This window comes from Pseudopipra pipra, chromosome 5, assembly GCF_036250125.1.
Source record: "Pseudopipra pipra isolate bDixPip1 chromosome 5, bDixPip1.hap1, whole genome shotgun sequence".
Lineage (NCBI taxonomy): Eukaryota > Metazoa > Chordata > Aves > Passeriformes > Pipridae > Pseudopipra > Pseudopipra pipra.
This window is the reverse complement of record NC_087553.1, coordinates 63,210,731-63,223,030: the sequence shown is the minus strand read 5'-3', so window position 1 is coordinate 63,223,030 and position 12,300 is coordinate 63,210,731. Positions and strand designations below refer to the sequence as shown.

The 12,300-nt window shown below is 39.5% G+C and overlaps 1 protein-coding gene across 4 annotated transcripts in view; it reads right to left on the bottom strand.

Moving 5' to 3' along the window:
• The window catches only part of NAPEPLD (N-acyl phosphatidylethanolamine phospholipase D), a 22,022-nt gene extending 9,722 nt beyond the window's left edge, over window positions 1-12,300 (bottom strand). Inside the window, exons 1-2 of one of the 4 annotated variants that reach the window (XM_064656789.1) lie at window positions 11,843-12,300; window positions 400-709 (exon numbers count right to left, since the gene is read on the bottom strand). In XM_064656789.1, coding sequence (XP_064512859.1) covers window positions 400-709; window positions 11,843-12,057 — 525 coding nt within the window. In that variant the 5' untranslated portion in view covers window positions 12,058-12,300. The other 3 variants (XM_064656790.1, XM_064656788.1, XM_064656787.1) reach the window with 3 other exon arrangements.

Here is a 12,300-nt window from a genome sequence, read left to right as displayed (position 1 = left end):
ATTAAATGGTAGTCTGGAATAAAAAGGCAAAACTTTTAAAATTAGATATGCCACAGCTATTTCATGCAACAAGGATCATGTTATGCTTCCTAAGGCAACACCTACTAGAAAGGAAAGGCCGTAACTATGGTTTATGACTGAGCTAGGAGGCCTTTTTTGTTGTTTTTAGAAATATAAACTGAGCTGGATAAATCAAAGGCAGCGAAACTAACAGAAAGGAGACAAAAATTAAAGAGGTAGAAAGTATTAACCCATCTTTTGAAAATAATGAAGTGATAATAAAATCAGAAAAGTAAAATTTAAAAAAATCTCCAGAAGATGCCTAACTGTCCTATTTTATTGATTAGAGCAGAGGTAAAAGCAGCCAAAATTATGAAAAGAAAACATGCAAGTATTTACCTCTGAGCCTGGCACATTGCTGTTATTTTTTTCCATGAGGGACCATTTCAAAACATTCGGCAAGGTTGGCGATTTCCATGTTGGCCATGGGTTGGCAAATCTCCCATCTTTGCCTCTCTTTGATTTAGTTACATCCTCTTCTAACCTGTAGTCCAGCCTGAAGCTTTTCCTGAAGGTCCTGGAAGAATCACTGCTCCCGGAACCACGGCCTGAGTTCTGACGTTTCTTCACTGCTTCTTTAGGGTACTGGTTACACGCCGTTGAAGGCTGCTCTTCATCTGTGTTCTTATCCATATCTTTTTCAGAAGAACTAAAATAAATTTTTAATTAATCAATATTTTCTTGGACTAGCATCAACATTCGTAAGACTGAGTGTTCTCACACACATTAGAAACAAGCCTCTCGTTTTATGATCTACTCTATTTTTTTAATCAACAAAATATGCCTTTAAAACAGTCACTATTACACAGAAGCCTTCAAAAACATGCTGTGGCAAGCAGACATGAGATCTCTTTGTAGTTCAGGCTGAATTTTACTCCCTGGAATGCACAGCTTCAGATACTAACACTATTATCTACCAACTGGAAAAGGGAGGGGGAAGGGTTCCTTAATTTACATTTTGGAAGAATAGTAATTCCTACTGAAACTTATGACATTCAGTGCCTGATGTAATACGATCCTGCAAGTCTGTCCAGGAGACACTGGAACTATACAGTACCTTGGGATTTGCCAATATAGTGGCTTTATTTTGTAGTAAGAGCAGCAGCCTCATGTAGCATTACCAACACTTTACTTATACCAACAAGAGGCACATACATGCAGGAAAGTCAGGACACAAAAGATATTTGGCACTATTTCCTATTTTGTCTAAAACAAAGGAAAAGCTTATTGTAGGTAAATGTAACAATTTCAAATACAATTCTGATACACATTTAACTGAACTGACTGGTGAAAGGCCACGGGAAATTGAAACATCTCAAATCAGGGCAGCAATGTTTATTCTTAATTCCATCGTGAAATATAAAAAAAGTAAGAAAATAACTGAGAAAAGCTTATTTCTATGAAGTCACAATTCTGGCACATTCCTTAGAAAACTGTGAACTCAGTAGTCAGAATCTCTTATTCCAAACTGCATTTAAGTGTTGCAGAGTTTAGGAATATAATCTCATTGTATCCAAGGTAGAAAAAACAAATATCCCTATCTTATTTTAAAAGTTGCTGAAGCAAGTCAGTTGAAACTAAATGCTTCAATTTCTCTATTTACTTTCAACTGAAATGTGGAAAGTAAATACACTGCTCTGACAGCCTTAAAAAAAAAAAAAAAAAAACAAAAAACCCACAAAACTCAACCAAACAAAACAATAAAACAAACAAACAAAACCAAAAAACAGTTGCTGTTTTGAAGAGTGCACAACTTTCCGGTACTTACAAACTCTACCTGGTAAAAACTAGAAGATGACCAGTAGTTGAAGAGACAGCACGATTTACGGTCGAGGTGCAGGAATAATTTTTAATAAATTGTGATGTTTGTCCTGTGGAAAGCTCTCCACCACATGTTTTAGTCTATCTACGGTTTCACTAATTCAGATACTCAAACTGCAGCTGTATACTCAGAAGCACTGGGCTGATGTATCAAAGCCAGTCCACTCAAACAATGTTGTCAGAGAACAGAATTGAAGCCCACAGTTTTCTCAGGAATCACATAACTCACTGTGCCCTCCACAAGTTCATAATTACAAGGAAAATGAAATATATTGTTCACTACAACCTTTCAGCTAAGATATTCCACACATGTAAGAAGCGTTACCAAATTGAACCCAAATGCATTTACTGGTGTCTGTTCCCGCTATTTCAGCAGCAACTGAACTGCAACACTAAGTACAGCTGCAGTTGCAAAGATATGACAATTGATAAATACGGTGAAATTTTCTTAACAAAATTACCATTATTTCACCATACAGCAGAGATAAAATATTAACACATCAAAATTCACTTCTGATAAAGAAGCACGAACAACATTCAGAAAACACTGCTGACAGAATTTTTGATACCCCTGGTCATAATCTTGTTTTACGTAACCGCTTTGTACTCCAGTTTCCCTGTAGTTTTACTGAAACTACTCCATTTATGTATTTTCTATATAGCATTAAGATACCACATATATATCTCATATATATATATATATAGCATTAAGATACCACCTCTGCATCATAATTTAAATGTAAATGTTTATAGTTTAAGGCTTTTTTTCCTCTATTCCACTAAACATTTACTGGAATCAGCCTCCAATGAAACTGACACTCAACTTGCTCTATACCATTTATATCTGATTAAAATGCTATTAAAAAGAATCAGTGCCACAAAAAGGCAGACAGAATACCTCAAAAAATTCTAATGGATATTTTAACTGTTACTTTAACTAAAGAGGGTTGGATTTGGGTATTTTGTTTGGCATTCCTCAAAGAACATTCTCAATGCCAAGTCAGCTTATTAATTTAGCAAAGCATGCAGACATAGCATAAAACATCCACTCTTCCAGAAAGCATCATGAAAACAAATCACAGAAGTTTAATCATGTAGGTACTTAATTCCAGGAAATTCATCTGTTAACATCTCAGATGTTTGATTTTTTAAATATATATAACTACTGTAATTATTGTTGCTACAAGACATTTTATATTAGAGACCGGAGTGCCTAAGGTTTTATTTTTAAGCTTCTGTTTATCTATTCATTTATCTCTAAAATAAGTGAATTCTACTTTTGCTTAAATTTTCATATAAACCTTTGATCTTATTCTGAAAGTATAAACCTCTAGGGGAAGCAGGGATCAACCATGCTGATTAAACAAAGACAATGCCAAAGCATTTAAGGCTCTACAGGTATCTATGTGTCTGCCAACATATTTTCCACATGATGCACATACATTACTTTCATTAGTATTCCATAAGCCACTCGAGGGATAAAAGACCTCAGTGCTCACAGAATACTTTAAAACTTTTACATGTATAAGAAAGGGACACATTTACAAACAATTAACTAGAAGTATCCCTGATGAACTGTAGATTCCTTTGAAGTATCAATCTTGCCAGTTCATTTCTGTTTAGTTTAAACTGGTAAAATATATCCTAGAATATTCATGACATACAGTAAAAGAAATCTAAGTTTTCTTATTAAAAAAACCATAGATGATAATTTCTTGAAAACCAGAAGTCATTAGCTTAAAATAAAACTCAACCAACTCTTAGTCCAAGGAGACTCTTACACTTCTGCAAAAAGGAGCCTCTACAGATAAGGAGATCTGGCAGGTATATTTTAAATATTAGAATATATGCAATCAGAAATGATTTTTCTGCCAGCTTTCCTAAATTCTCCTCCCCCAAAAATAATAGTTTGGCACTTGAGAAACTAATTCAAGAACTTGAATGGTAGCAAAAATTATGAGCTGTAGAAACAACAAAATCAAACTAGAATAGAATCGTGTTCACTTGGGAGGGACAGAGAGAAGAGGTCACATCCTTGGTGAATATTTATTGTTACACAAAGTTCTACAAGAAATCTTTTATTTTCCATACTTTTAAAAAGAAAGAAAAACTCCTGTTCTACTTAAAGGCATTAAACTGCTTTCCTAACAAATGGAGCCCACCCTTCAGGATGAGGTGACTTACCCCCAACCAAGGGCAAGTGGATTGACATCATTTGTAAGAGGGGCTCAGGCAAGACACAAGGCCACCACCCTCTCTGTGCTTAGAGATTCTTTGCTCTTTCAGCTGAATTCAGAAAAGAAAATGGACCAAGACATACAAACTCCCAAAGGAGACCCTTAGTCATGCCAAATCCACAAGGCCAGGAGATTTTCTAGACACGAGCAGCACCACAGGCTGATGAATCGGACGAAGCCCAACATGAACCATAATGCAGAGCTCACATAACTGGTTTTCCAGTTATGTTTTCCAAACACCAAGGCACCCCTGGTAATCCACAAAGAAAAACAGAAGTTGTAGATCAGGCAGGACATGGCATGGAAAACCCATGTCTCATGCCCCACTAAACCAGCTTACACCTGAAAACAAGATATAGCACTTAGGACAACAGCTGTGGGGTAAAATGGTTATTTCAGCATTTCTGATATAAGTGATATAACTGAAAACTTGGATACAAATATTTTAGCCCCGAGCCTTCTGTTTATTTAGAAAAATAATAAAAATTTAACTAAACATTTTAATACTTTCTGTTCCAAGAGAAAGCTGGAAACGGCACAATAACATTACAAGAAGCACTCTGCCATTGAAATTTTTCTTTTCAAATGGTCTTCTAAACAGAGCAGAGCTTCAAGCCAAATTACTTGAACTTTATTTGAATACAAAATGCATTGGCATAAAATCTATTGTGTTTTCACCTTTTCCATCCAGTCTCCTCTAACATCTGCTACTCCATAAATGAAATGGATGTAGTTTCCCCTGTTAACTGTATAGCCAAGCACAGACATGCTACTAAGCATGAAGTCTGCCAAAACAGATTTATCATTCTTTTCTACACAGAAATGTGGTCCTTATTTAATAAATCCATAAGCCAGAAAGTCAAAGAGTTACTATGAAGCTCTGATTTACTGGAATCCAACAATATCCCCAAAACTTTACAACTGCCTTGCAAACATTCCATAGCTTTGCAAATATCTTTATTTTTTTGCCATTTTTGAAGCAAAAGGCTTGGTTCATTTTTTAATCACTGTCTCTCTGTGTAGACCACATCCAGAACTGAGCTGCACTACACATCACCTGAAGGGGACAGCACACAATTCCCAGCAAACTCACACCACTGTGGCCTTACCAGCACAAGACTGAGCTTTCTGCAAGCCATATACAGCTACACAACTCAGAAATTTTCTTTCAATATACATATTTTTACTAACTGCAAAAAACCCATGCATTTTGGCTTGAAACAAAAAGAATTATTTCAGCTAAAAGGAAAGCTATTTGCAAACACTAGGGAGCATGTAAGTAATTGGCTCCCACAAGCTCTACTATCAAATGACTGCCAGCTAAGTTTTGGCTGTGCTTTTATTTTTCCTTCAGGTCTGAAATTGGCTGCTTTAATTAATGAACAGTTTGAAACTGGAAAATTCTGAATGCATTTAAACTTTTATTGTGCAGTACTTCAGGCTGTTCCATCATACCACTACAGATTTTGCAAAGCAAGAAGCTGAGCCTTCTGCAAACTGTACACTGCTACACATCTTAGAAGTTCTTTCACTATGCTTATTTTTTATGGCTGCAACAGCAGTTGCATCATCAATTATTCCAGTTGCTCTTGGTTTTAAGATTTCACACAAATAAGATCTCTCAAGCTTGCAACTAGCTGATCTGTACTTTTATTATTTGAAATTTCACATTAAAAATCCCTAGCAAGAATAAGCATTGCCAAAAATTTCATTCAACAGATCTGAAAGTATACTGATTCTACAGTGACCTTGTATACCGTTCAAGAGAGATTAATAACAGTGTTGATAACAAAAAAAAAAAGAATAGCTCTCTCCATAAACAGCCTCAAGAATAAGAAGGAATCTTTCTTAATAATTTTTATCTAGTTTTGAGGATCAACAGTAAAACAAAGCAAAGTTTTATTTAGACATCATGAAGGGAAAAAAAATTAGTTACCAAAAAACCAAATGTGAAGCATCCACCCATGATCATCTGCTGTTAGGCTTATTCTTACAGCAGCTGTAGTACTTAAGCAGCCACTACTGTGAGCCAATCCATTTCTGCCCTCATTACTCCCCCAGACCTGCCAAAACAAACACTTTTGTACACACGGTGAATTTACCTAAGAAACTAATCTAGATGATAGTCACTTCTTACCTTACCATCCCTTGAGAAGCACTTAATTTTCACCTGCATCACTGTGCAACCACGAAAGTGTTTATACCAACAAACTGGCTAGGACAGGGAAGGGTGAGAACAGGTATACACTGTTGTAAACAAAAACTACTTATGCCAGTGCTGGTATTAAAAAACTAATTAATTAAATACTCTCCATTTATACTCTCCAGTGTAGCTCAGTTACATACTCCGCCAAGTGAGGTTCAACAATTCCACCTACCCTTAATATGCTTCATTTTCAATCTAATTCCTATCCGAGGTTTCATTCACATTCAGTGCTGATGCTGCTGAGAGTCTCTGGCTGCCTCCTCAGACAGTAATGTTTAATATTATAACTGAGCAAATTCAATAGCTACCTACCACCTACAAGGCAGCCCACTCCCGTTACTGCACATTCCACCTCTGCTTTGCTGGTATTCATTAGGGCAACCAAACCAACAGAAAGTTATTCATGCCTATCAGCTACACCCTTACATGCCTCTGGATACAAATGCAAATAGGCTTTAAAGTCAGGCCCATCAGTAGTCCCTAGAGCCACTTATTTCTCAACCCTGGGTTAAATCTGACCAGCTATAGGCATTGTATAAACTGCATAAAGATGTCTCTTCCTGGATCTGGGACAACACATAACTACTCTCCCTTTGCTTTCAGGTGCCTCAGCTGATTGTCCCTGCCCAATACGATCATTTTGTAGTCCCCAAACATGTTTATGGACTGTATTTAATATCACAGAAGTTTTCTGTTACATGCACATTCTGTCTAGGTTATGATCCCCGATATGACAGTAGCTGTCCATGGGGGGACACAGTTTAACAGAGATGACAGATCTAGGAGCCAATTTCTTTAGCAATTTCTTTAGTCCTATTACAATAAATTATTTTCCTCTTTACCCTCATCTTTTACTGCAGTCTTGAATAAAAGAATCCAAAAGTTGGCACGTGGCCATCACATTTAAAAGAGCAGCCTAGACTATCATTATGATTAAGGCAGTGTAATTCCATGCTATTGCTGAAGCAGCCACCAAAGGGAAGGCAGAGTCAAATTTCCCTACACTAGAACGGAAATTGCTTTCCTTTGCTCTCCCTAAACAACTAATTTCATATGACTATTTAATGTACAGGGAAGAATGCTGAGAGCACAAGAACTGGAATGAAAGTTTTCTTACCTGCTCTGCAGGACTCAGGCTGACACACACAGAGCCAAGGCTTGTGTATTACAGCTGTGATGGTGTGCAAGACAATAGATCATAAATGAAATAAACAATTTTTAAATCAACAGTAAAATAAGTGAAGATGGCACATGCACACAGCTGCCCAGGTAAGCCACGGATTCCAACAATAACTATAATCTCTATGGATGGCCCTTCACACTTATATAGAATTTCAATAATGCTTTTCTAAAAGAGCAAACATGAAACTCCTACCAGCCCAGCTACGAACCAGTCCCCAGCCTAGGCGTTCTGGCACCAGCTCCACTCCTGTAACTATTTATGCAAATGAGTAGCTCATTAGCTTCAACTGGTTTACTGATGTGACTACAGTTAATGACACAGGCACAGCTTGCCAGGATGGGGTTTACTGTTAGAAAAAACTGCCAAACTTTGAAGTCGAGCATTTAAAAGCACACTTTAGCCCCTCCTGTGTGGTAACAGCCTATGGATCTTGGGTTTGGTACTTTAAGTTACTATGCTCTTGAAGCTGTTAGCACAGGTTTTTCTTAACTAAAATAAAGTTTTTAAAATAGTATTATTATATCTAACATCTTAATGTCAATTAGATATGACTAAAAGCAAGTACTATTACATGTAATGAAATTAAGGCTCCACTTGAACATGCAATGGGATAAAACTGATTTCCTTTGTAGCACGTGGTCAGTGTAAGAACTGTTTCCGTGAAAGTGCGCAGAAATCACGTTAGACTTTGATCCAGAGGATCTACACGGCAAAGCAGGGTCTGAAGTCCATTTATCATCAACTCTGGAACTTTTATGTCTGCAACTGTGTAATTGTTATCTCCACCTCATTTACTAAGCCTTTTAATTTTCTTTTTCCTTTTCCTTCATGCCAGGAAGGAACAAACTCCTATGCAAACTATCTCTAGACTCACACCAAGAATAATCCTTTAAAACATTATAAAACCTCAGTTGTCCAGGAAGTGCAGCAACACCCAAGCACTAAACTCAATTTTATTTTCAAGTTAATAGACAGTCTTACAATTTTGTTTATATTAATTTAAATGCTTGTCTATTTGATTCCCTCTTTTGAGTTCAAAGTCCAAGCACATAAGGCCCAATGTAATTTCTCTGCAACATGAAAATACTTTCCCAAATTCTTTCTAAATCTACTTAAATTTCAACATAAACTCTACTTTTGCTTGTCCCAACAACATTCTCTCTCCCTCTGCCTGTGCATGTATCTACAAGCACCCCATGGATATATGGATTTTACAGAACTATTTATAATATTGGAATTCAAATTTATTGAAATCCAAGCAAATAATTTCTAAGTCAGCTAAGATAAAGAAATTATAAATTTTTCTCTGTGGAAATATATGCTATTCTTGAATGCAACTGTTCAAAGATCATCTTTCACATGAGTTAAGCCAAAAGGTCATCAGCCTTTCCAAATAATAAAAGTTTTGAATATTCAAAACTTCATACTGGAAAGCCAGAAAACACACAGCACCCTTATAGTTCTTCAACTGAAACACACCCATTAAAAAAGAAATTCCAAGAGGCAGTACACTGGACACAGCAAAACATCGATAGTCAAGGAAACTGGAAATGTCACAATATGCTTATGCTTTTCACTACAACACTTTTTCCTTATAAAGAGCCTTCAACTCCATCCCCACAACTTTAGATTACACTGTGTCTTCATGTACTCTAAACGAAATGCGAAGTGCTTTGGTTGTTAGTCAACAACAAAAGTGTTAATATGAGAAGTTGTTTGGTTTGTTGGTTCCTTTTTTTTTTTTACCCTTATTACAGAGTCAAGGCATAGCTCCAACACAAATGTGAGCCATCTACTAATTTTCAAGGCACCATCCTAAATATGTAGGTGTTTTAAGGAGACAAAGTGTTTCACATAAACACAACTGCATAGACACACATAAACAACTTGTTATTGACACAATCTCATTACAGGAAACAGGTGAACCACACTGAAACCACTGAGGTTCAACCCTCATAAACCAGTCCACAGCATGGGAGATTTCTGCCTTAACAAATGATCTATTTCCAAATATTTTGAGCAATAAAACCTGAAATGTTATGACAAACCTTACTTACCAGACAGTAGCACTACCAGCTCCAACCCTGGTAACAGGTCTTAGAGAAGAAGTAACTCTTGATACAGTTTTTACCACCTGATTTTTCACTCACACATCATCTTACCAAATCTTGTTTTTTACAGTAGGAACACAATGGCAGCAGTGTTGTGTCACTTGGCAATGCCCATTCTCTTTCTTGAACTGCTTCATAAGGTTTATCTGCTTGGGCACAGTTGTTGGCTATTCAAACCCTTCCTTGTACAGCTGCTAAACACCAAGATGTTACATGCAAAGAGCACATAATATGTACCTTCTTTCCTAGATTTTCTAAGAATGTTCAAACCGAGTGCAACATATGGTTTACACAAAAATCCTTTTTACTCAAATCTGCATTTAGATACAAGATGATCAAGTGATTTTCCATGGTCCTGGCTCTCAGAATATTAGAAGTAGGATTCTGATTACCTAGCCAACACACAGCAAGCTATAAAGTTAAAGCAATTGACTGGAAAATAATGCAAGTGAAATCAGTAAGGGATTTGTAGATGTGACAAAAAGTGAAACTAATTTCACAGCAGGTGAAAGGACACTAATTAATATGGCAGCATTTCTGTTTTTCTCATCACAGACAAAATAATTGCTTTCCTATCTGCTGAAAAAAACCCTTAAAAGCTATTTTTGAATGAAGATTTAGCCATTTTTGTTCAATCTTGAGCATATAAAGGCTGAGAAAATAGTAGATTTCTCCTGAGGTTTTTCTTCAAATCTACTTAGTTAATGCAAGTGAAGAAAATAATAATAATAATAATGGTTGCTTCCTCCTAAAAAGGTTGCACATATATTTTGATTTGGGCCAAGCTGAAGTCAAATTAACTGTGTTTATATTTCAACTGTTTCACTGTCATCTCTTTCTTCTTCCTCTCCTGAACATGTCCTCTTCCATCGCAACAACTGAACCAAGACAGGGCTTTCCAATCTCCAGGCATTAAAAATTGCCATTGCTTTCTATAATAGGCATTTCAATTTCAGATAATTTGGGCCATTTTTAAAGCAACTGTTGCAATAATTCTTGAATTAAGAAGAAAAAAAAAAAAACTTATTCTTGTCTTTCCCAAATTTTTACCTACAAAATGAATCAGACTTCTTTCTTGACTGATACAGCTGCTACTATGAATCTAAAAAATACATTAGTCTTTTCAAGGGTCTTTTGCCGGAAAACAGAAGTGATTTCCCTGTCACTCCCTTTAATTTTGATGCTATTTTAGTTGGTGCAGTTTGAAAATGAAAAAAAAAAATATTTAAGCATAAATAGTACTTTTCTTTAAAACTGAAAACTTGCTTCATAATCACCATTTAGCAAATATAAGAAATCATAATCGTCACTAGAGAACCATTTCTGCTTAAGTCCAATATGAACTTCACTGCCTGCCGTCATGACATACAAACGCTTTCCCCAAATCCTTACTAGAGATAATTGACGATCATTGAGATTATTTGACGGCACTAATTACATTAAATGACTTCGTTAACATCTTCCACTTCGCACTATGCAACGCGAACCCTCTCTCCCCCCCCCCTCCGCCCTTGCGATAAACATCTGTCCGTGTCTCCTCTCCGAATATAAACATCCAGTAAACCGCCGATACCATGAAGCGGATTTTTGGTAAGCGATTATATAACTTGTTTCTTTCGGAGCGCTGCTGCAGCATGTGTTACTGTCAATTGACGGAAACCGAAAGCTCGCCGCTGGGAGGTGGGGGACGAACGCAATACTTTTTCTTCCAAGGTTTCGCTCACCAGTGCGAAAGGATGGGGCCACCCGTCCAAACTGGTGCCCGTCGGCGTCTGTGCCCAGCCAGGGCGGCGCGGCAGGGGCTGGGCAGGGGCTGGGCAGAGGCACACGCCGAGCTCCGGGGCCGCCGGGCTGTGCTGCTGCTGCTGCCCGGCCGGGAGAGCGGCTCGCTGGCCCCGCGCACCCACCACCAACTTTTGCGGCTCTGCCCCGCTCCCCCCGCCTCCCGCAGGGGCTCAGCCCGATCCCGCCCACACTCACCGGCGGGACCCCGGTACTGTGTGTGTGTCTGGCGAGCCCCGCTGCTGCGCTCGGAGCAGGTGCTCCGCTCCTCCCGGCCGCCTGCGGGGCTCTGACGGCGGCAAGTCGAGCAGTGGCTCCCCTCCGGACGGGCACGGGGCGGGAGGCGCCGCTCGGCTCGGTCCGGTCCCTCCCTGCCCACAGCAAGGCGCGGGGGCAGCGACCCCCGCCCCCGGAGCGCTGCTGCCGCTCGAGCGCCGCTCACCTCCCCGGCTGCTGCTGCCGCCCCTGAGGAGTCTCGTCCCCCTTCTTCTCCTCCTCCTCCTCCTCCTCCATGGTGCCGCTCCACCCCTTGCACGGCTCCGCGGCTCTCCAGCAGGAGCTGCTGAACGGCTGCGGCGTCCCACCTGACCAACCCGCCGCCGACGGTAGCGCGGCGATCTGCAGGAACCAGCTCCACAGCGTCCTGCGCCTCACCATGGCCGGCAGGGCTGCACAGCGCCCAGCCCTTACTGTGGCGGGCAGAGGCTCCACACAGCCCGGCCCCTCGCCGTGGAGAGGCGCCGCTCCCGGGCCCGGCCCGGCAGCGCCTTCACAAGATGGCGGTGGGAGGGCCCGCGCTGAGGTGTCCCGGAGCCACGGCGGGACAGCGTGAGGGCTGCCGGCTCGTCCCGCCGCTGCAGGCCGGGCTGCTCGTCGGCACCGGAAAAGGGAAGCGTTCCG